The following is a 25,087-nucleotide window of genomic DNA, read 5'->3' as shown; positions in this document are numbered from 1 at the left end:
CACTGCTGCCACGGCCACCACTGCTACCACTGCTGCTCAGAGTCATCCTGGGATCAAGTTGAAGAATGTGGGTGCTGGGGCTAAAGCTGCCATCTCAGCCACTTCATAGCTGTATAACTTTGGCCAGGTGTTAGACATTTGTGCCTTAATCTAGTCATCTCATTCTGAGGTTTTGTTTGTGTTTTTGAATGTGTGCCAGACGAGAGAATGAAAAAATGCCATATTTCCCTCTCAGGAGCTGTGCCCGTAGATTGACTACCTGGGGAGAGACTCCCCATCAGCTTAACCTGTGGGCAAGTCTGTGGGGTATTCCCTTGTTAATGATCGATAGGCCAGCTCATTGCAGGCAATTCCATCCTGGGCAGGTGAGCCTGGGTAATATAAAAAAAAGGTGAGCAAGCCATGAGGTTCAAGCCAGTAAGCATTGTTCCTTTGTGCTCTCTGCTCCACTTCCTACCTTCAGGTTCCCGCCTTGATTGCCCTCCATGATGGGCTATGGTTGGGACATACAATTTGAAATAAACCTCCCTTCCCCAAACTGCTTTTGGTTCAAATGTTTTATCACAACATTATCACAGCATTTGCAGTAGAAAGCAAGCTAAGGCAGGCTTGCCTTTACTTACTAGTTTCTTTAACCTCTCTCTGAGTAGGTGATTACTTCATTCTTACATGTCGTACAAATGGTGTGAGATAGAGCTTTATCCTTGCTTAGAGGAGTCTGTCCTATCTTCTACATTTACTCACCTTTCCCATCTCTAATCTGCTTTGTGTTTATTGTATTTAAGCCCCAGAAAAACCATTTTGTTTTTTTCAATTTTCTTAGTACATCAAACAAGCTTGGTATATAAATATACTTGAGAAATTTTAAAAATAAATGATTTATCACTTTGTAGAAGGGATGCATAGAAAAGCCTTGTGTAGAGGTGTGTGCTATTTATTCGAATGTTCTGTCAGACAAGACTTCTGTAGGAGCTTCTTCTCTGTAGGAGCTTGTGTTTCCTGATTTATTTATTTTTTAATACAAACTATAGTTAACCTAACTTCTCAACTTAAAGCGAATTAGAACTCGAGAGAGGGGTTCAAGGCTTTGCCTGGTGGTGTGTTGGCCCATGCCGGCCTCCATCTACTCCATTCCTTCTCTTGTACAACACTTTCTCTTTTGCTTTTTGGGTTTCTTTGAGACAGGGTCTCCTTGTGTAGCCCCAGTTGGCCTGGGATTTCACTTCCCAGTACTCCTCTCCTGAGTACTGAGATCACAAGCTGTCACTCCTGGCCTTTCTGGTTTCTCATTGCCCACACTGGTCCCAGCTGCCTTCCCTGGTCCGTTATTTTTCTTCTCTGCTCCTAATTGATTGTTCCTGCCATGTGCCTTGGGTTTGATGCACAGAGGCTGCATTAGACTTGTGCTCTTGTCTTGGGTATAAAAGCTTTGTGGACTCAACTTTTTAGATGTAAGACAGTGTTTCTTTCTCATCTCCCTTGTATTGGTGTGCTCTTTCACTGCTAAATGGTTGAGGTCCTCCCCCCAGTCATTTTTTTTTTTTGATTGCTTCCTACTTAGTGTCACTTTACTTTAGAGTTTTTTAAAATTTATTTTTATGAAGGCTGGTTTCTAAATTGTGTTTCTCTAAAAATGTGCTAATCTTGGATGTGAGAATGTGATGCAGAAGTGAATAGAACTGAGTATGGTGGCCTACACCTTCAATCCCAGCATTTGGAAAACAGGAAGGCAGATCTCTGAGCTATTGGCCAGCCTGGTCTGTAGAGCAAGTTTCAGATTAACCAGAGCTACATAGCAACATACTTCTCAACCCACAAAGAGTAATGAGAGTGCAAACTATTTACAGGCCCTTGACGATCATCTTAATTAAATGTTGTGAAAAATAATAATTCTCACATCCCTCCTCAAGAAGCAGGCAGTATTTGATTGATTGCAGACATACATTTGGATCCTCTTTTGGAGGAGAAATGTTTTAGAACAAAAGACAGAGCTGGCCCTTGGGAAAGTGGCTTTGCTTTTAGTGCTGTTTGTAACACACTTGTGGACTAAGAGCTGCTCTGATTTACTGCTGTAGCTAAGAAATGGGTGAAAATTACTTCCCAGCTTTTCTGGCTCATATTTTACATATACCATATAATGCTAAAACAATGGTGGGATCATAGCTCAGTAGAAGAGCATTTGCCTGGCATGCTTGAGACTGAATTCCCTCTCTAGTAGGTTAAGTTTAGGGTAAAGCACAAAAACTTACATTGTTGTTCAATACTGGGGTGCCTACAGGAGTAAACTGTGCTGGCATTACTTGACTCTTGTAAGCAAAGCACCAGGAGCACGAAGTCCTTCCGAGGTTCACCCAGGCACTCTCATGCACCTGCGAATGAGCCCACACATGCACACAGTGAGGTGAACCTGTAGTTCATTGTAATGTTTTGAAAGCACACATTAAAACAGGCTGTGTGGAGGGAGGAGAATCGGCAGAGAAGCTCTTAGGACACTTAGGAATCTCAGCTGAGTGACTGAAGAACAGAGAATAAGTTGTGTGTTTGGCAAGGTAAGAAAGACAGTGCTTAAAATTGCTCAAAGAAGGTGATTGATAAATACTTTTTTTAATATCTGATGCCAGAAAAAGACTAGCCCATGGTTAATGTCAATGCCACTTAAGTTGGCTTTGGACTGGATTTGTAGTGCTGCAGCTGAGGATTTGCATGAGAGAAAATAACCAGACTATACTTAGCAGTACCACCCCAGTCTGCAGCACATTTGTAGTAAGCTAGAAATTCAGATTGTGACAATTCCTGTTTAATGTAACCATGAGGGAGGCAGACATTTAGGATGTAGTCCCTTGACCAGGAGCCAAAAGTTTCTTAGACCCTAAAGGAACTTTAGTACTTTAATTAATGAACACTGTTTAACAGCAAGAAAAACTTGTATAAAAATTAACTGTTACTGTTTGCTATCGTTTGTGTTAGTCCAAATGCGTAAACATTTAAGCTTGAAATTGTTTCTCCTGGTTTGTTTTGTTTTGTTTTGTTTTTTGAGTTCATGAAGATTTTACTGGAAAAATACTGTTTCCAAAACTATAAACTGAGTAACTTTTTCATTTTGGAACTTAATGGTTTTGTTAAATATTTTACTTTGACTAAAACCGGTATTCACCTGTAATTTTTTTTTCTTTTTTCGCTTTTGTTTTTTGTAATTGAAAAGATTGGCAATTACAGGGATGCTGAAGAGAGAGCAAGAGGGGAGTTGTGAGCTCTTATTGACAGTGTTCTTAAGCCTTTCAGAATATTCATTATTTTCCATATTTAAAATATAGTATAATCTAGTGATAAGTGTTAATAAGCATATGTGGGGTTTTAATTTAGATATAAAGAATAGCATTAGAGATGAGATGAAATCTAAGCAAAGGTGCTCAAGATTCGTAAGTAAAATGGCACCATTTGTGGAGCAGCACTCAGGAAGACCTAGGTAAATGGGGTCAGCCACATTCTTGAAGTGAATATATCCTGGTTATAAAGATGTTAATTCTTACCAAATTGATTGGAGAGTAAGTGGAATTTGCTGGTTATCTTAGGTAGAACCGACAAACTTGCTTTAAAATTAATATGAAGAATCTGAGGCAGGAGGAATTAGCTACATAGGGAGTATCAGGTCAGTCAGAGGTACACAGTAAGACCCTCTATCCAAAAAACCAAACAGAGAAAAAAGAATTTAAAAATTCCAAGAGGCAGGCCAAAAACTGCTAGTAAAACATTCTCTCGGATACCAAGATTGAATGCAGAGCAGTAGCGATGCTCAGTTGTAGATGTACTAAGGATTTAATGGGTAACCTGAAACTTAATCACGAAGAAGAAAATGAGCGTTATCTCTGGTCCTGCTGTAGCAGAGCATTCTTTTTCTCACACTCCCTCTTTCCCTTGCCCCTGTACTTTTTGTCTTTTCTTTGAAAAAAACAAACAAACAAACAAACAAACAAACAAAAAGATAAATTTGGGTTTATGTAAAGAATTTGTGTTTAAAAAATACCATGGGAGAAGAGACTGGAGAGAGCACCCAGTAGTTAGAGTAGGTGTTGCTCATGTAGAAGATCTGGGCTCAATTCTCAGCAACCACATCAGGTTCACAGCTGCTTTTAGTTCCAGCTCCTGCAGATCTGACACACTCTGGCCTCCATGGGCACCTATGTGTGCACGATGCACATAAACCCACACGCACATAAATAAGAAGAAACTAAGTATTGAAAAAAATACCAGTGGCTTGGTAAGAAGATGGCTCAGAGGGTAAGGACTCTTGCTGTAGAGATGGCCTGCTTTCAGTCTCTGGGCTCCACGTGGTGGAAAGAGAGAAGGATGCCTGTAGGTTGTTCTCTTTTGTCAAGCACCAGCTCACCTCTGGAAAATACTGTAATTTAAAATACTACTGGCAGAATGTAAAGAGAAGCCACAGTATGAGAGTTGATTTATAAAACTGACAAAAGAATAGTGCTCAAGACATAAAAAGATTTATTCAAATGCAGACTGATGTAATGACCGAGGGCAGGAGCTATTTCTCAGAGAGCTGCCTCCTGCCAGCATTAAATGTTGACACTAAACCAAGACCCAGCAAGTGCCCTTCCATTTCTATTCAGGTTCCAGCCCTTGACCAAGGAAGTCTTCAGTAGACTCCTAATGCCTTGCTTTCCTTCAGGCTGGGACATCAAGAAGTTACAGCTAACATGTCATTTTGGAGAGACTAGTGTTGTGGTTATGTGGCTGACAGAATGCCTTTCCTGTCATACCCATGCAGAACTGCAGTCCTGCATCATGGGAGTAGAGCAGACACTCCAAAGAAAGTATATTGTGTCCCTTAGAAATGTGCCAAGGATGTGGGGTGTGTTAGCTAGGTTAGCAGGATATATATAACAGCAGTGCCCCAGGTGCCGCAAGGGTGGATAGTGTAAGCACGGTGACAGTGGGGACCGAGGTAAGACTGCAGGACTGAAGATCAAGAATGGAAAGTAGGGAGCTTGCCTGATGTGAGACTGGGTTTCCACCACTATGGGGAGAAGGAGATGCACAGACAGCGATAAAGGCTCTGAGGAGTCTGATGGAGAGACATATGGCGGGCTGCACACAATCAGAAGGCTGACAGGATTCATGCAAGGTAGTCATTTTAAGACGTGAGGAAAGGGTGGCACCTCGAGCTGAAAGCAGATGGAGGATATATGTGTTTGGCAGGTGTCCCCCTGTCGTTGGTTTAACTGAATATTGAGTTTGGGGGACCTTTGTGACATTCAGAGAGGAAATATAGCTGAAGACAGATAAGGCTGGTTTAGAAATGAGAAGGAAGGTCCAGTTGGGGAGATAAGATTGCATCATGGGCTCAGAACCTGGGTCTGACTCAGGTCTCAGGAAATGTCAGTGGGTTCCTGACCATTTTAAGTAGAAGATGCTTACCTGCAGAGAGAGAGGAGCAGCTGCAGAGCTGGTGGCTCTAAAGCTTGTCCATGGAAGGCAGGCCACTGTAAAGGGAAAGTATCCCAAGGGCAGCCTTGGTGGCCAACTTGGAGTGACATGCTCCTGCTTTGTGAAACATGTTGTTTCTAATCATTACTTGAAGTAGGATGGTGGTGGTGGTGGTGTTTTGTTTTGTTATTCAAAAGAAGTAGTTGGAACTTTAAGCCTTGACTCTTGCTGTGTACTGGCTCTTTCATTCAGTATTGTCATAAGGTTGGGAATGTCGCTCTGCTTTTCCAGGGGGTGCTTTCCTTGCCTAGTTGTTGCTTATCAGTGCATCTGGAGCTCTGCAGCGCTATGTGCTCGCGTTGTTTACCGTGATTTAGGTGTCTGGGGCTCAGTTTTGAAGGTAATTCCGTGGTGTGGAGATTGCTGAGTGGCACCAAGGACAGTCTAACTTTGATCTTAAAAATCCCCTTGTTGAGAGTGTGGCCAGGCAGCTCGGACCGAGCAGGGCTTTCCTTGCCAGTGGATTGTGGGGAGTGTATAGCCAGTCTCTTGTCTTCTGTTCGACATGGCATCTTCTGATACTCAGGTGAAAGAGCTGGAGAAGTGTGCTTCAGGCCAGGCTTTTGAGCTGATTCTCAGCCCTTGGTCAAAAGAATCTGTCCCTCACCCCACTACCCACCTCACCCCCCAAAGAAGAAGGACCTTTCCCTGGAGGGAATCCAGAAGAAATTAGAAGCTGCAGAAGATGTAAGTCTCATGAAGCAGAAGTCTTGAAGCAGCTTGCTGAGAAGCGGGAGCATGAAAAAGAAGTGCTATAGAAAGCCATTGAGGAGAACAACAACTTCAGCAAAGTGACAGGGGAGAAAGGACACACAAAATGGAGACTAACAAAGAAAGCCGGGGATGGGCTGGCTGCTGAGCTGGAGCATTTGCGAGAGAAGGACAAGCGCAGTGAGGAAGTGCGGAAGAACAAAGACTCCAAAGACCCCGTGGGTGAGACCACAGCTGACTTTCTCCCCACCTGTCCTAAGTACATACCCAGACACTGTACTGGCCAGTGCCATGTACTTTCCCTGCTGACAGATAGTCTAGAAGCCGACGTCGGACCCTGTAGGTAGATCCAGACCGGGAGATGTTTTAGGGGCTCAAGGGGAGAAACTGGAAGTGTTTTACTCTTTTTTAAATAAGTGTTGGTCTTTGTAACGTAGTTTTTTTTCTCGTTGCATCTTTTCCACTCGGGCACATTCGGTGTGCTGGGTTAATGGCTAGTTCTGTATTGACTGTGGAAGACGTTTGTGAAGAGTATGTAGTGGCTTCTTCCAACCCATTAGATGCTGAATATCTGTTCACCTTGCAATCCCAGTTCTGCCCCAATCTCACCAGATGCTGCAGTACTTCAGTGGTTAATAAACTGCAGTGCTGTGGAAAAAAAATCCCCTTCTCAGAAAATTTATTAGTATTATTCCATTGCCTTATAGCATCAAGAAGTTACACTGAAAAGCATATCTGATTTTGTTTATAGAGTGTTATTTTATTTGATTGATTGATTGAATAAATGAATGGATGGATGGATAGATGAATGAACTATACTTTATCAGTAGCATTTTGGGCTTATGTTTGAAGCCTGCTCTGCCCTCCAAACCCTTGTATTACTTAGTGATTCTGTATGGTGAGTGGAAGAACTCAGGGTGTCTCTTGATTTCTTAACTTTTTCATACTTTGTTACCTTGTAATTTGCCCTTCACTTTTGTCTGTTAAAATAACCTGCTTATGATTTAACTGGATAATCACAGTTTTCCTTAAACCTTGAAAAAACGGGTTCTTTTATCATCTGTTCATCACAGTAGTAGCCTCTTCCTTCACAGGGGCTTGCTTCACAGTTCCCTCTTCATAGTGAGATATGTGTAGCCATATATTGAATATAAAGAAAGGTGTCCTTGTGTTAACTTTTTTTATAACATTTCCTCTTCTCTTTTGTCCAGGTTTAACTATAGATCAACACATCATCTTGCATCTCATGGATTCTATGAGTTTCTAAATTGGTTTGATGAAAGAGCATGGTACCCACTGGGAAGAATAGTGGGTGGCACCGTAAGTATATTCCTTACCTTTGCGGTAACTGTAAAGCATTTCCTGCTAAGGGACAAGGGTCTCGGAAGGCCGTCCTTAGTTCACAGACACATCTTCCGTGGCTAAGTAGCCGGTGTTTCTCAGCTCTGTTCTTGGCAGTTTATTTGTAGGATATCTCACACTGCCCCCATTTCTGATTGAAGTCAGAGGCTGGATTAAGAATCTGCTGTCACAGAGTGCCTCAAGTCCAGAGTGCTTTTTCACTTTGTTTCTGAACAATTGAGTTTAAACGCTTTTGGGGGAAGGAAATAAAAATTTTGAAAATCAAATTAATTAAATGTTTCCAGCCTCAAGCCTCTGAATTAATGTAGATAATTGAACCTTATTGAGTAGGGTAGAGTGTTCTGCATCCAGAAGGATGACCTGAGGTTCTTAGGGTTCAGTGTGTAAGGAGAACTCCTAGAGAAGGGGGAAGATGTGGCAGGCAGCTCTCGGAGAAGTTTGTACACTTTCGTTTCTTCTTGAATTTTGATGCTACAGGTTTATCAGCATCACTCCTCATAAGTGTCTGCTCTCTCTCTCTCCCTCTCATTAATTCAGATTCATTCCTTTTTTCTAAATCCTTGAGTTTATTTTTATGCTCCCCTCCCAGCTGCCTGTGCTGTTGGTCGAAACGTTGAGCCTCTGTCCACTGTAGGCTGTGTTTCTGGTGGTCGAGGTCATTGCTGCACTCCCTGAGTCGGGTGGTGTTTTCATTATCCTTCCTTTCATGTTAATCTGTTAGGGTCTGCTTCATCTGGGGGCTTTTGGTTTCTTTTATGCTTGTTCTGTAGCCCATGCTAGCCTTGCATTCAACAGTAAGCCTTCTGCCTCAGCCTCTCGAGTGATGGAATACTAGGTACAAGCCACCAGGCCTGCCTAGAATTGCATTTAGCCTGTAAACAAGGAGGGCTTTGTAGTGCTTTTTTAAATTTTCAGATGTATTATAGTCAAGGCCTTTTAGTTTTCCATACTTGATTATAACCTTAATGCATTCTAATTTACTCCATACTCCTTCCTTCCGTGTTTAGAAAGAGTGGTGCATGTGTGTGTGCACATATATTCACAGGTGGGTGCACATGTACTTGTGGAGACGAGAAGTCAGCCACAGATGTTCCCTGTGTGCTGTCCTCCTTGGGATTGTTGTTGGAGCAGAGGCTCTCACTGGCCTGGAGCTCTCTAGTTGGGCCAGGTTGATTGCTCAGCAAACTCCAGGTATCTCCCTGCCTCTGCCTGCCATGCCATTCCCCATCTCCCAGCACAGGACTACAAGCAAGTGCCAATAGTCCATGATTTATGTGCGGCTTGTGGGTGAAGCCAGGTCTTCATCTGAGCTATCTCTGCAGATCTAGTCTGGGGCTTCTTATACTCTAACACTACTGTAGTTTTGGAACAATCTTACCTCTGTGGGACTTTGTTCCTACTTAGGAAGGCAGAGTTCCTTCCTGACTTCCCTGATGAATGAGAAGAAATTGTCCAGTTTAGTTTCATAACAGGATCTGACTTTGCTAGGAACTAGGCCTTTTCTCTGACTCCTGTGCCAAGGTAAAACCACTGAACCTCTGGCTACAAAGCACATATTACACCTGGTTTCTTGGGCTTTTTTGCTTTCTCTCTCTTGTGGATACTAGTAATCTGAATGCCTACTTAATTTGAACTCCCTTGTTTTTTTACATCGGAAGAGTATTCTTTTTTTCCCTTAAAGTTTAAATATGTATGTATTCAATCTTAAACTTATGTGTACATGCATTTGTGTTTGTTCACCATATGCATGCGTAGGGCCTATAGAACCACAGGAGCCATAGGAACTGGGGTTGTGAATAGTTGTGTACTAACATGAAGGTGCTGGGAACTGAACCCGAGTCCTCTCTGTAAGAGCAGCAAGTACTCTTAGCCAGCTGAGCCGTCTCTCTAGCTCCAAGTTTGAATATAGCTGTGTTGTTGGGAGGCTTTGGTTTAGTCCTTTCACAATACTTTGTATTTTGAAGGTTTTCTTACATTAGTTCCATCTGCCATCTAATGGATATGTTGACTTATATTGAGAAGCACTTCAAGTTTGTGTCTATTTTCTTTCTGTACTGCAGACAGAATCATGCAGTTAGACGTATTGAATATGAAATGGAACAAAATGTTTTAAGAATTATAATGACTTACTATGCTGGTCTTCTCAACCTGGATCCTATTCTGAGCATTCACTGGACTCTGAATATCCACTCTACACCTGTATTGTTACTGATGCTGAGAAATGCAGTTATTTTCCTGGAGCTTATATTCTTGTGAAGTTGAGCAGTTAAAAATAAGATTTATAAAGTGTGTTCAATGCTAGTAAATGTAATAAATGTCAGGGAGAGAAAGCAAGGGGGTGAGTTAAAGCCCAGGGCCAGGAGGGCATAAGACACACAGATTCAAGTGGGGCAGCCAGCGAGTGAGAGTATCACGATTCCTTCGTGCCTCTGGTCTTGGGAGCAAGAGCCTTTGGGGATGCAAATGCAGGGTTAAACAGTTTGGTAACTGAGGAATACCTGGGAATAAATATCCTGGGTACCGAATCTTCTTGTGTTTGCTGCTCTTCTTTTGGTGTCAGGGTGGGTGTGCCAGGATAGTAATCTCCCCTCCCATCCCTGATACTTGAAACAGTGCTTTAAGCCTCTTAGTCTTTTTTTGTTTCCAAATCACTAGTCCTTCTTAGCTAGAGGTGTTTACTTTCTGAATCTCAGATTGAAAAGTGGGGGGAGACTAACTTATATTCATCATTTCTCTTTTTTATATATACACAATAAGAACTAGAATGTTTAAAACACTACTCCTGAAAAATAAATGACTAAGACAGTTCTCAGAACTGGGAAAGATAATTAATAAAGATGATTGCATATTCTTATTTTAATTATTCTCGTTTTATATTCTCTCTGTTCTTTTAAGTGTATTTCTATATGAATTTGATCTTTGTATCTATTCCAAAAAGATTTTATTTTGTATTATGTAAAAATTTTCCGTTCAATCTTAACTACAAATGAAATATACTAATACAAATGGAAGAAGTCATGTGTGTGTGTGTGTCCCCACTTTGTTTACTATGTAACCAAATTCCCTTTTTACCCCCTCTAGGTTTACCCAGGGTTGATGATAACAGCTGGCCTTATTCATTGGATTTTAAATACATTGAACATAACAGTTCACATAAGAGATGTGTGTGTATTCCTTGCACCAACTTTTAGCGGCCTTACATCCATATCTACGTTCCTGCTAACTAGAGAACTGTGGAACCAAGGAGCAGGACTTCTAGCTGCTTGCTTCATTGCTATCGTACCAGGGTACATATCTCGGTCAGTGGCGGGATCCTTTGATAATGAAGGCATTGCCATTTTTGCACTTCAGTTCACTTACTACTTATGGGTAAGTACCAGGTAATGTTAGCCACCTTAAATGCTGGTGATGACCTTCCACCCTAAGGCTTTAGGGCACACATGCGTCCTTTACCAATAGAGTTTCACACAGATCTGTTACTACTCATAGTACATTTAACAAAAGTTATACCATTTAAAAGCATACAAGCCAAGTATATCAATAACTATTAATATGTCTATATAAATTTTAATTTTCACCATCTTATTGTATCTACTTTATAGTCATAGCTTTAAAAAAAAAAAAACTAATCCCAGCACTTGGGAGGCAGAGGCAGACAGATTTCTGAGTTTGAGGACAGCCAGGGCTACACCGAGAAACCCTGTCTCTGAGAAAAGGAAAAAAAAAAAAAAAGCTACCAGGAGCAGCCTGTCAACTATGCACACCTTTTATGTGAATACTTTCCCTTAAAAGCTACCTGGCTTGTGGGTAGTTTTCGCTTTGACCTGGCCTGAAATTCCAGGAAGAGTGCTGCAGAGTGATCTATAGAGAAGGCCTCTCTCGATCTCAAGTTTGAAAGAGAGAAAGCACCCACATGAGTGAGTTTGACATTAGGACACTCGAGTACTGCCATCGTCATCAGAAAGTATCTTTAAGGACTCTCTTCGAAGCCTACAATGGGGGGTGGGGGGGGCTAAAACACCACACCTAAACACAAAATTTTGTAAACTATTTAAAGCCTTTTAATCATGTAAGTTTTAGTATAAAAATAATACATGTAAATGTGAGTAGATCTTGTTAATATGATGCCAGTGGGAAAATTTGTGAGTGAATAGTCGTGATAAATTATGAAAATGAAATTTAAATGATGCAAATTAGACACTTGCAGTTTGTAGCAAAATTACAACAATGAGGAATGTGCATCTGCTCCATAGGGTGTGTAAGTGGCACTGAGGAGACAGAAGTCAGTAAAGGAGAGGCGGCCTGGGTGGCTTCAGTTACTTTTTAAATTAAATTATTTGAAGAAAATAGTGGCATTGATTTCAGTTTGGAAGTTTGGATGGATATATTGGTTAACTGTTTCAGCCACCTACATTCTGTTACTACTTCTCATGTTTGCTAAGAATACCCTATTGTGGGAAACTTGTACAACAGAAAAGTGAAGGTACAAAGTCACTTAGAAATAACTCACTCACAGTGGGCATTTACAAACAGATTGTAGTTTTCTAGCCCCTTGTGTTGCTGTATATTTTTGTAACAATTTTGATATGTGTATGAAAGTGTCTGAGACTGGCCCTAAAGTCCTTGCCTGTGCCTCTGCCTCCCAAGTGCTAGGATCATAGTTACCTGCTATTCCTGGCTTCTGCTTACTTTTTTTATCCTTCATTTTCTTTCAACTGGTGGGTGTGAACTGTTGAAGTAGTAGTGTGCTAACTGAAGTCTCAGCTACCTTTTAATATTTAAAATTTTTTCTAAGATTTTAATAAAATTCCTTTGTGTTGTTTTAAAGAGTACACTTAATTCTTACTGCATTCAGTGTTGTGCAGCTGGCATCACTGTTACAGAAATTTTTTCAGTCTAAAAATTGTGCTTGGACCTCAACCCTGTCCTCATCAGTGCCTCTTCCCTGCTGTGTGGGAACCATGTGTCTGCACTGGAAAGTCCCATGTCGTGCTGCTCTTGGATGACACTGTCCGGAGGCTCGAGTGCTGGGCCCGCATGTAGAGGCCAAAGGGCAAGTTTGTAAAATTGGTTCTCTCTTCCCACCTTACAGAGGTTCTAAAACCCAACTCAGATCAGCCAGCTTGCAAGGCAAGCACTTTAACACTGAGACCTCTCTCTGAGCCATCGGACTAGTTTTATCTTTTATTGACTTAGTCTGAACACTCGACTTAAATGAAATCTTACAACATAGGATGGATGCTTAGTGTCTTGGTTTTTGTGTTTAGCATAATTGTCACACATATATCTACTTTATTTTCCCTCCAGCTGTTTTCATTATGGTAGAACACACAGAATATAACATGTGCCAAGTGCCATGGTTTAGAAATGTGGTCTATACTTGTAATGTTTTGTGGCCATTCATAAGACCCACTCACGTCCTATAAAATGCAACCGTTCTACCTTTTGTCTCACTGTCTTTGGCTAATTGAATAGGTAGAGACCTGTCATATACACTTGTATAAATAACAGTTAATCTTTTAGTCTTTTGTGGACCACTGTGCCACTTTCCATAACTGCCATTTCCAGTTTCTATCAGTGGCGAGCAGAGGTGTCTACCGACTGCATGTGTTCACCAGCACCTGCTCTTTGATGGCTGTTTCTTACTCTGGGCCTAGGCTCGCCTCAAATCCTCACTATTCTGGCTGCAGCCTCCCAGATAGCTGGGGTTCCATGCATACCTTTATACCTGGCTTGGTTTATCTGGTGCTAGTAAAGTCCCCTTCTCATATTTGAGTTGAGTTTTAGTAGTTCTCTCTGTATGCTTGCTACTAATCCTTTATGGATTATCTATTTCTATGTGGTTCTCCCATTTATGGTCTGCCTTTTTACCCCATGAACATATTTTGATATATAAAAATTAATGTTCATGAAGTTCAACTTGTCAACATTGTCTTTTGTTCCTATTATCCAGGAAGTCACTGTAAAACATCACTGTGAGCTCTTGCCCTATGTCTTCGTTTAAGAATTTAATAGTTGTGCTGGGCAGTGGTGGTACACGCCTTTAATCCCAGCACTTGGGAAGCAGAGGAAGGCGAATTTCTGAGTTCAAGGCCAGCCTGGTCTACAGAGTGAGTTCCAGGGCAGCCAGGGCTACACAGAGAAACCCTATCTTGAAAAACCAACCCCCCCCCCCAAAAAAAAAAAAAGAATTTCATAGTTGTTTTAAGGTTTATATTGAGGTTGCTCCATTCATTATTTTATAAATGATACTTAAACAAAGGTCCAAATGTATTAATTTGCATACTGACTTCTTTTTTTATTGGATATTTTATTTGTTTACATTTCAAATGTTGTCCCCCTTTCCAGTTTTCCCTCCACAAACCCCCATCCTATGTTCCCCCTCCCCCAACCCCACCCCTTTTAACTGTGAGGCCACTCTCCCACACACCTACCTACCCATTCCTGTCTCATTGCCCTAGCATCCCCCTATGCTGGGGTACCAAGTCTCCACAGAACCAAGGACCTCTACTTCATACGCAGCTGGAGCCATGTGTACTCTTTGGTTGTCATATGTTTTCTGTTGGTACCTTGTCAGAGTTATTTGAACACACATGCCAAGGTTACCTAGAGTGGAAGGTGTGTGTGTCCTTGTGCCAGCACCCACTGTTTGACCTACCAGAACTTTGTAGTACATTTTGAAATTGGGAAATATGGGTTCCCTGGCTTGGCTCTTATTCATAATCGTAATTGTTTTTGGTATTTGGGCCCCTTGACAAAACAACCCTCTTAACTTCTACCTGAATGATCTTAGCAGTCTTGTCAAAAGTCAATTCTCTGTATGTGTGGCTTTACGTCTGAAGTCACCTGTCCTGCTGTGCCTCTGCTCACATGCCTCTTAATTCCAGCACCACAGCTTTGGTTACAGTAGCTCCATAGTGAAATTAAGGGTAGCCAGGAGATGTTTCCATGATCTCGAATGCAGAGCTGCAGTGCGCTTCCACCGTGGCATTAAGGGTGACCTTAGCCTATGTCCTCCCGGCACTGCCGTGCTTTCCTAATGGTAGCCAGTGGAAGTGGGTGCTTCCATTGCAGTTTTGATTTGCATGCTAGCTGAACACTGAACATTTTTCCATGTTTTCATTGGCTGTTTGTACTTGTTTTGAGAACTGTCCATTTGCTCATTTGTTGATTGGATTATTTTTCTTTTTGGCATTGGCTTTTTTGAACTCTTATATATCCTGATTATCAGGCCCCTGCTAGATGAATTACTGGCAGAGATTTTTCTCCCAATCTGAGGGATTTCTCCTCTGTTTGATAATTATTTCTTGTCCTGTACAGTGCTTTTTGTTAGGCTGCTGTAAAAGGCATTGTGATTATGAACCTTGAATTTTTTTTCTTAAGGATGTATTTATTATGTATACAGAGTTCTGCCTACATGTATGCCTGCAGGCCATAAGAAGGCACCAGATCCCATTATAGATGGGTGTGAGCCACCATGTGGTTGCTGGGAATTGAACTCAGGACCTCTGCAAAAGGAGTATGTGCTCCTGACCACTGAGCCATCTCTCCAGCCTCCTACCTTTTGATTTATATTTATGTGATTTTTAGTTATGATCCTTTTGACTGTCTTGAATTTGTAAGTCTTAAAACCGAGGTAGTATCACCCCTGTGTTTTCTTTATTAATACCATGTTGGCTTTTCTGAGTCTTTTGCTTTTCTATGCAGACTTTTGAATTAGTTTTTTTTAACCGAAAACATTTGATTATATTGAGCATTCCTAACTCAAATGTGGAATGTTTCTATATTAAAATCTTTTGATTTCTTTCATCAAAGTTTGCTGGTTTTCTGTACATACATTCTGTACATATTTTTAAATTCATTTTTATGAGCTAATATATGTACTGTGTTAAGTGGATGTTATGTATGTAAATATCAGGTGTTATTTGCTACTTGTATCCTGTTGTGTGAATCCGTAGTTTTGATTCCTTGAGGTTTCCTCCTTAGACGGCCGCCGTGTCATCTTTTAAATAACGTCAGCTTTACTTCTTCCTTACCAGTCTGCATTCTTTTTTCTTTTTTCTTTTTTTTTTTCCCTTGTTGAATTTGCTAGGACTTGTAGTAATTGTAGTACTGTGTTGAATAGGAGTGATGGGAGGGGCCATCCCGGCCTTGTTCTGATCCCCATCTTTTCTATTCCAGTGATGTAGGGCCTGAGCTTCCCTTGTTGGCGCATCGCTGTCATAGGACACCCGTTCTGTGTAATGGACATTCTTAGGTATTGGTCATGTCTCTTGTAACCAACTTACACATTACTTTCCTTTATTTGCTAAAGATTTCCTAAGATTTTAAACATACCAAGGTCATTTTATCTGCCTTCTCCCCAGGTCAAAGTGGCTGTTTTGCCTTTTGCTCTCCAGTGTGTATATTTACTCTTCCTTCCTGGTTTGTACTGCCTAGAATCTAAGTTCAGTGTTGAACATCAGAAGCAAGCTTCCACGTGCTCTGACTCAAGTGGAAGCACAGAGAAGCACCCGCCCGTGCGATGATTGTAGCTGAGGGCCACTGTGCTTTATTATAGTTTAAGAAATCTTTCCTTGGTGTTCAGTTTAGCAGTTCATGGTTAGACTTTGTTTTCTGTCTCTGTTTAAGGTTGATCACATTGTTCTGACCTTTGCTACAGTCATGTTTTTTTATCCTCTGCATCATTAATATTTTGCTTGAATTAATTTTGCTGTGTCATGTATTATATTTGATAAATTATCTACCTTTATATACTCTAGGTCTTCCTGTTATGACAACCAAATGTGTCTCTAGCATTGCCAAATGTTCCTCAAAGTTCAGAATTACCCCAGCAAGGGCTCGCAGGGCTAGGGTTTTTTTTTTTTTTTTTCGTTTTGTTTGTTTGCTTGTTTTCCTTTTTTTTTTCTTCAGAAGTTACAATAGTTTTGTTTCATGAGATAAATATTTGCTAGAAGTGCATACTGCTGTGTTTATATTATGTGTATTTTGTTAGGAGTTTTATATCTACATTGGTGGGAAAGACTGGATTGTAGTTTTCTTGTATTTTTGTCTGATTTTGATATCAGGTTTGCAGGAGGCTTCACAAATGATCTAGGGAGTGTTTTCTTCTTGGATGCTCTGAAAAAGTTTCCATGAAATTGCCATTGTCTCTTATATAACATGGAATTCACCAGTGGACCTTGAAAGATTTTTAATTGTTGAATCAGTTTGGGTTTTTTTGTTTTGTTTAGATTTTTTTTTTTTTAATGCATGTGAGTACACTGTTTCTGTCTTCAGACACACACCAGAAGAGGGCATCAGATGGCTGTGAGCCACCATGTGGTTGCTGGGAATTGACCTCAGGACCTCTGGCTGGAAGAGCGGTCAGTGCTCTTAACTGCTGGGGCATCTCTCCAATCCCAAGCTGAATCAGTTTTTTAATGTTATTGTTCTGATCTGATTTTTCTCTTCATGAGTAATTAGTAATGTGTGTCCACTTTGAACCATTTGTATTTCATATCAATTGTGTGCTTTGTTGGCACAAGTTAATTCCTGTGTAGTCTGTAATGATGTCTCATTTCTGCTTTTAATATTTTTGTGTCCTCCCTTTCTAGTTGATTAGCCTGGCGAAAGTTGATCTAGCTTCTGGGCTAACTCCCTCCCCCAATTACATTGATTTCTTCTCATTCAGAAAAAGATTACTGGACCCTGGAGAAGCTTTAAATTCAAACGCTTCATCTCTAAAGTTGTACCTTGCTCATCTGTCCTAACCAAGTCTGCCTTTTGTTTGGTGAATTCACACTTAGCACCATTTATTCTGTGATTCTATTTATATTTGTAATATAGCATCTTTCTATCTCTAATGTATATTTTTTTATTTTAGTTTTTCAATTTTTAAAAAAAATCTTTCCTGTGTATAGTGGTTCCTGTGCATCTTGAGTACAGTCTGCCTCAAGTTGTTAAGATAATTGTAGTACATTTTAGCAGTGTGGCTCCATTGTTTTTCTCTTATTTCATTATCATCATATATGTTTATGTATCACTCTCCTAAAAAAGTCCAGATAATAATTATATTATATGCATGTATACACATATGCATATACACGCATATATATTTACAATTGATTGCTTTTGTTCTGTTATGATGGATCAACTCAGGCTGGCCTTAAATTTGCTGTAAGGCTGAGGTTGGCCTTGAACTTCTTATTCCAAGTGCTGGAATTACAGGCCTATATACCACACCGAGCAGCCTGTCTTCATGATAGTTTCTTAGGGCTACTCCTTTGGTTTTTGATCAGAGATCAGTTAATAAGCATTTTCCCCTATGGTTATTTTCCTTACTCTTCCTCTCAGAATCAATCAATCTCTCTCCCTCCCTCCCCCTCCCTCCCTCTCCCCGTCTCTCTCTCCCTTCCTTCCTTCTTTTCTTTTTTCTTTTTTGTCTTTATTTTTCAGTCCTTTGACTGTTGTCTAATTTGGCTTTTAGTTATTATACTTGTTGGCATATTGGGGTTCATGGCTCTGTAGATTGTCCACCATAAACTTTGAACAATTCTGATTTAAAAATGGGTGCCCTATCCCATCTCTTCAAAGTCTCTTTGCTTTCTGGAGTTTTCTGTGTGTTCTTTGGAATGGTTTTTTATTGGTGAGTTTTCTTGTTCGTTTATGCTTGTACTCTCAGATTTCTAGTTGCTTCTAGTTTTTTATTTCATGAGTACAAAAATGTACATATTTCACTTCATTACTGAAGTTCCTTATTGTAACAAAACAAAAGCCAAAGCGTTTCTCTCTGTAGGTCTGGCTGTCCTGGATCTCACTCTTTAGACCCGGGTGGCCTTGAACTCACAGAGATCTAGAGCCTCTGCTTCCCAAGTGCTGGGATTAGGGTAATTTGTGACAGCTGACTGGAGTCTGTGTCCTCTAAATCCAGCACCTTAGTCCATCCTAATCAAGTTTCTGCTGACTGCTTTCTTTGTCCCCGAGCATGGCTTCAGCCTTGGACTCTTGGTGACTCTTGGTGACTCTTGGCATTACAGATAGTGCTAAAACTTTGGATTTTGTTTCATTTTTGTGAGCTGTGCTGGATTGTTAAACCAGAGCTAAAGCTGGCAACTCTGTGGTGTTTAGAGCAGTGCATCTGCTGTTACCTTTACTTCTAACCTTTCTAATTCAGTTGAGCTTCCGAAAGATCACTGCTGTCTGCATAAATTCATGTCAGCCGAGGATTCAAGTATTAGCACAGAGTGATTAGTCTGGGGGTGATGAGTGCCTTCAACGTCTCAACTCCCAAGCCAGTGTGTGTGTGTGTGTGTGTGTGTGAGAGAGAGAGAGAGAGAGAGAGAGAGAGAGAGAGAGTGTGAGAGTGTAATACACTTATCTCAGACTCTTCTCAGGGCATTTTCATCCAGAGCTGTGTCATTGGTCCCTGGCAAGTCTGCCTGTCTTAACTATTCTTGTAACTTTAGGTGGCAGAGTGGTAGATGGCCTCATGTGTTTGGAGTTTGCCAAGTTCGTGGTGACCGTCTGTTTGTCCCACTGTTTGGTTATGTACACTGTACACTGTGTTATGCTGATCCCATTGCCTTACAGGGCTATCCTGGGTTGTCCTCTGCTTTCTTGACCATTTTATTCTCCAGGCACCTTTTTGGCTTTTGGGAAAGGAGCCTCTGCGCATTCAGCCCCCCATCTCCCTGGTGTCCGCTGTTCTTCCTGGTAGGGCATTTGTACCTGTTACTTTAGTCTTTTTAGCGCTACAGGGTTTGTAATGACATTTCTCCTCAATCACTCCTCAAATAGATTATCTCAGGCTGGTTTCAATGGCCATCATTTTAATAAATGTTTCCCCCTGTTCTCACTGAGAGCAATGAACTAGAAATGCTTTCTTTCCTCTCCCTCCCCCTTCCTTGCTTCTTTTCGTTGTATTCGTTTTCATATTTTGTACCAAAGTCTAGATATCACCTGGAGTTAACTACACTGTATTATTAAAAACCTGTTTTTAAAAAGACTTTCTGGAAATTCACTTAGGTTTGTTGAACATGCCTCTTAGCACAAAGACAGAAAACTTTTTGAATATAGACTTCTTTGTGATAGGAACCGTTCTTATCTTTTCTTGGGTATTCATCTTAAAGGTGACCATTTGCTGTATGTCTGGGTCTGTGTCACTTATTTTGAAGATGCTAATAATTTGCTTTTTTAGGTCACAAACTCATTTGGAAATCACTACCTTAAGACAAGATTGGTTGAACTTTGATTTATTTGTATATAACCTTTCTAATATAGGTTACTGAGAAGTTACTTAGGTATTAGGCCCTCTGGAAGACAATTCAACAATATACATTTAAAATGTTGATTATGATAATAAAACTTTCTTATTGTAAGTTTTTCAAAATGGAAACTTAAATCATATATATGACCCTGAATTCAGATGAAAAAACATACAAGCCTAGTAGATCAACTATATGAAAATGTAGATTTACTGAACACATTTATTTAAGGCTCCAGTTTATTGACATTAACCATTTCATGGCAGAAAATGAAAACAGGTAATTTTTCTTTATTTGTTCTTTTTACTTTAACCAAAAAGACTAGGTTATAAAATACATCTTGTTCAAGCACTATAAAGGTATATTTTAGTCAGTTGGGGTAGCCAAGCCTCATTCCTCACTCAACCTTTCCATTTTACAATGGCATTTGCATTTGTTGTTGTTAGGTAAAGTCTGTGAAGACCGGATCTGTGTTCTGGACAATGTGCTGCTGCTTGTCATATTTCTACATGGTAAGACCTGGGCCTGCCTGCCTGCCGTGTGTGTGTGTGTGTGTGTGTTCTTAGAAGTTACTTTAAGACATTTTTGTATGCTAATGTATGTCCTCATAAGTCAATTTGATAATCTTGTAACTAAATTAGAACAAGCTGATCCTGAAAGACCTTGTCTATTTTAAACATATGAAAGTCAGTCCCGAACATTGGCTTTTAAGAATATTTATTTAGACTTAGTATCTATCTGTGATTACTCTGATTTTAAAGATATGATTACATATAATACAAATCGATGGGTGTGTGTGTGTGTGTGTGTTCTTGTAATCCATGTTACAGCTTCAGCCAATCAGCACTGTCAAGAGTCGCACAGTGTGGCCAGGGTTTGTGAGTGCCCCTTTAACTGAGTCTCTGACCAGAGTCAGAATCCCTCATTCTTAAGCTCAGTGAACCTTCTTTCAGTGAATAGATCATCATAAATAGATGGAATAAAAGCTTGTTGGTTTTGTCTAAAAATGTATTGCTTCTTCTATTCATTTCCAGGACAGCCTATTTCTTCTAAGTTAAGTCATGTGATGTTCTTAGTCTGACTATTAAATCAAATCTAACTTGAGCCATTCTCCACTGAGTTTAGAAAAGCTTACTAGGTTTATGGGATCATCTTATTTTACTTATCAGTAAAACAATTCCCCCAAATCCTAGCATTTTACTTTTTCTCATATTTAGGTTGTCATGACAAATGAGACACACTTGTTTTAGGAAGTGAGAGATAGGAGCCATGTGTCTGAGCCTCTCTTTTCCCACAGGTCTCTGCGTGGGGAGGTTATGTCTTCATCATCAACCTCATCCCTCTCCATGTGTTTGTATTGCTGCTGATGCAGAGGTACAGCAAGAGAGTCTACATAGGTAAGTGGCTCTGCCTCTAAACTGCGCTCTTAGTAAACAACTTTTGTTTGCTCAGTAATTGCCCATGAAAAGGCAGTACATTTTTTATGTTTAACTTGCCCTGTGCTGATTACATGAGACCCTGTCACAAATAAGCAAAACAAATAAACAAACAAACAAAAACCAGTAGGGGGGGCAGGGAGATTGCCCCAAAACAAGCCTCATGTGTTCGTTCACATGCAGTAACATGTAAAAATAGTTAATTTGTGTGACTGGTTCTGCATTACCTGTGCCTGAATTTATCAATGAGCTGGCTTGGTCCAAGGTCTTCAGGGAGCAATCAGTGGGTAGAAGCATTATATAGTAGAACATTCCTTATAGGGCTGTGGTTATTAATAAAACTGCAGAAGAGCAGAGATGTAAAACCTGTACTGTTTTATCACAAGAATTTCACGTAAGTTGATGAGAGCTTGGATATAAAATGTCAAAGTTAAACATGGTGTAGGGAGACACATCAGCTAAAACTTCACAGAGTGACTTAAAATAATGATTTCTTAGGGCTGGAGAAAGAGCTTAGCAGTTAACAGCACTGACTGCTCTTCCAGAGGAAGGACCCAGGTTCAATTCCCAGCACACGCATGGCAGCTCACAACTGTCTGTAACTCCAAGAACTGACACTCTCACACAAACATACATGCAGACAAAACACCAATGCACATAAAATAAATACTTTTTTAGAATTAAAAAAGAAAATTGTTTCTGTACTACAGTTTTTATTTGCTTTTGAAATTTACACTGGTTATTCGAGGTGAGGCGATTTGTTCTGTAGGTAACAGGACTTTGGTAAAGCTTATTAATTAGAAGCCAAGTGTGGTTGTACATGTTTGTAGTCTCAGATCTAAGAGGTAAGAGAAGAGCAAGTTCAAAGCCAGCCTTAAATGTGTAAGAAAGTTTTGCTAATTTAAAAATAGCTTATATTAAACGCCTCATATTAGTAGCAGTAATTACCCTGAATTTATGTGGTAGGCAGAGGGCAGACACACCATAGATAGTGGTCAAAGGTTCACATAACAGCTTTGAAGTTTCTTATATAACATGTTTGTAATACTTATTCTGACACTCCTATTTTGATTGTCTAATAGGGTTTTTATTACCATATACTATTTGGAATAATACTTTCATATTTGTAGCACAATTTCCTGATTACATTTGTTTAGATTATTTAATTACTATCATACGTAGTTTTGGTGGATTTGATCCAAGCTATTGGAATTAATAAAAAGATGTATGATTTTATATTTGTGACAGGTAAAGATTTACCAAGATAGGAGATTGCTCTTGCATCCTATAAACTAGATACATTATTTTGCATGATTGGGTTATTTATAAAAGCATAAAGTAGTTTCCATGCTTCCTAGATTGATCCTTTTAGAGACGATGATCTGTTTTGAGTTTTACCTTCATGCTATATGAACAGGGCCAATGGCGGTGCTGAAAGACATTTGTCTTGGCCTCTCTCTTGCTTACAGGTCTTTGTGTTGGTTACAGTAAATGCTTTCTAGGGGAGCAAGGAACACTCATTCCCTGAACGGACAGGTCTAGCAGTATCTTTCTGTCTTAAGACTAAAAATAGTAGAGCCAGGGCCTTTCTTACTATGACTTAACAGAAATCTTTGATCAAAAGCCTTCTTCAGTTAATACAGACAGAGATTTTTTCCATATCTACGAACAAAAGTGGAATATGGCTTTGGTGCTGTCATAGGTGAGCCCAGTCTTAGAATCGTCCCTGTCAACTTGTTCAGGAGCACTTCTGTGTAGAAGTTAGGAGACTACATGAGATGCTTAGACTACATGAGATGCTTAGGTCTGTCTAAAAGCCTGCTCACTTAAAATCTAATACTTGGGAGGCTGGGGCAAGGGGATGCCCAGAGTTTGATGTCAACCTTGATCACAGTGAATTTCAGGCTAGCGTGGGGTAAAGAATTGCAACCTTCCCTAAACGAATAGGAAAGTCCTAAATGATTTTTAGTGGAATAAATTTGCAATTTTGTTTAAATTCTTTTAAATCTGTTTTATTTGTAAATTATGTTTGCTATTATTTGTCTGTTGTACTTTTTGACACATACTAGGTAGGTACAGTTCCTGCATAGCTGCAAGAGTGATTGAGTCACAGTATCTCATTTTTTAAAAGCAGAATTAGCCAGGAAGGGTGGGTGCGCACATAGCTTTAATCCCAACCATCTAGAGGCAGAAGCAGGCGGATCTCTGAGTTGAGGCCATCCTGGTCTACATAGAGAGTTCCAGGACAGCCAGAGCTACATAGTGAGACTATCATCTCAGGCGGAAAGGGGAGTTGGATTTCCTGAGTTCTCCCTTATGTGTTCACACAGTGTGCTCTTACTCTCCTGTGTTCTGATGGTGTCTCATTAACATTTGTCAGAACTGCTGAATTGCTTCTGTAAGACAGAAGTAGAATTTGAAACTTATTTTTATTTTGCACATACCTATTTTGTTTGTCTGCATGTATGTGTGCACCGTGTACATGCCTTTGTGCCTGCTGAAGTCAGAGGAGGGCATCAGATCCCCTGGAACCCCAGTTGTAAGCCATCACGTGGGTGTTAGGAATTGAACCCAGGTCATTTGGAAGATCCAAGCCAACTGACTGGATCTTGCCGATCCATCTCTCCAGTCCAGAACTAGAATTTTAAATCTGGGTAGATTTCCTCTATTCTCATCCTTGATTTCCCATGGGGTAGCAGCAGAAGATGCTTTTTTTCTTTTCTTTTTTCTTTCTTTATTTTTTTTTTTTTGTTTTGTTTTTGTGTTTTGTTTTGTTTTGTTTTTCAAGACAGGGTTTTTCTATGTAGCCCTGGCTGTCCTGGAACTCACTCAGTAGACCAGGCTGGCCTCGAACTCAGGAATCTGCCTGCCTCTGCCTCCCAAGTGCTGGGATTAAAGGCGTGGATCACCACCGCCCAGCAATACTTTTTTTCCATTTGAAAGTGTGATAATCTCTGCTCGAGTAGTTTAAGTCATAGCTTCCTGCCTTTACAAATTTGGACCTTGTAAAATGTCTGTTTCAGTGACATGCTCTACCTGGTCGCTATGAGCAGTGTCCCTGGGAAGGAGAGTGTATATCTGTGCCTCTGCGCACATCCAGCTTCCCTGCTAGTCAGAAGAGCCTATTTCCTGCCTCTGTTGCTCTCCCCAGGCTTTACCCGGTTTCCCAAAACTCTCAGTAGCCAGAGTGTTCACAAAGTAGCAAGGTGACTTTATTAAGTAAACTTTTCAACATTCTTAGAACTTTAATATTGTTTGATAGCAGTCAGGTGGAACTGATTGGATTGTAAGGTCTTTCTCCTCTGTATCTTGTCTAACAGAAGAGGGATATATTTTGTTAGCTGTTCCTATTAGACACTGAACAAGAGATGAAGTAACTTACAGGGCTGGCGGGCCCTATGGTGGGTTAATGTAGTAAATGGGCTGTGTGTTCAGAGACCCTTCTCTAAGCCTGCAGAAAGAAGAGTGGTAGTAACTTAAACTCCAGAGACGTGGGCAGAGGAAAGGTGAGAGGCGCTGTGTGAGGCCCTGACTGCAACACATTTGAAGCAGCCATGGTAGCTCCATAATTCAATCGCTAGGGTATGCAACAGCCAAGAAAGACCCTGTCTCAAGGAGGAAGGTGGAGACCTCTAGGTTGTCCTCTGACCTCCACATCATGCACTGACACTCCAGAATAAAAGATGGCCCAGAGAGTGCTGCCGAGTTGTAATGGCTTCTCAGTGAGGTATGGAAGTGAGTGCAGCAAACACTCTTCTCAACCTACCTACAGTCTCAGTGGACCTGGAGCCCAGTGTGCCATTGGCCACAGGTCCACTACCTGCCATGCCA

The 25,087-nt window shown here is 40.5% G+C and overlaps 1 protein-coding gene and 1 pseudogene across 1 annotated transcript in view; both read left to right on the top strand.

The window, feature by feature from the left end:
* Stt3b (STT3 oligosaccharyltransferase complex catalytic subunit B) overlaps nucleotides 1-25,087 on the top strand; it is a 64,635-nt gene that overhangs the window by 22,168 nt on the left and 17,380 nt on the right. The window contains exons 2-5 of the mRNA XM_021171401.3: nucleotides 7,425-7,533; nucleotides 10,657-10,944; nucleotides 20,267-20,332; nucleotides 21,118-21,217. Of these exons, the coding sequence (XP_021027060.1) occupies nucleotides 7,425-7,533; nucleotides 10,657-10,944; nucleotides 20,267-20,332; nucleotides 21,118-21,217 (563 nt within the window). The remainder of the gene's footprint in view (nucleotides 1-7,424; nucleotides 7,534-10,656; nucleotides 10,945-20,266; nucleotides 20,333-21,117; nucleotides 21,218-25,087) is intronic.
* LOC110301391 (stathmin pseudogene) lies at nucleotides 5,641-7,101 on the top strand (annotated as a pseudogene).

Source organism: Mus caroli, unplaced genomic scaffold (genome assembly GCF_978045245.1).
Source record: "Mus caroli unplaced genomic scaffold, Mus_caroli_1 scaffold_11, whole genome shotgun sequence".
Classification (NCBI taxonomy): domain Eukaryota; kingdom Metazoa; phylum Chordata; class Mammalia; order Rodentia; family Muridae; genus Mus; species Mus caroli.
The sequence above is the reverse complement of the archived record's forward strand: the minus strand, read 5'-3'. Positions and strand labels throughout refer to the sequence as shown.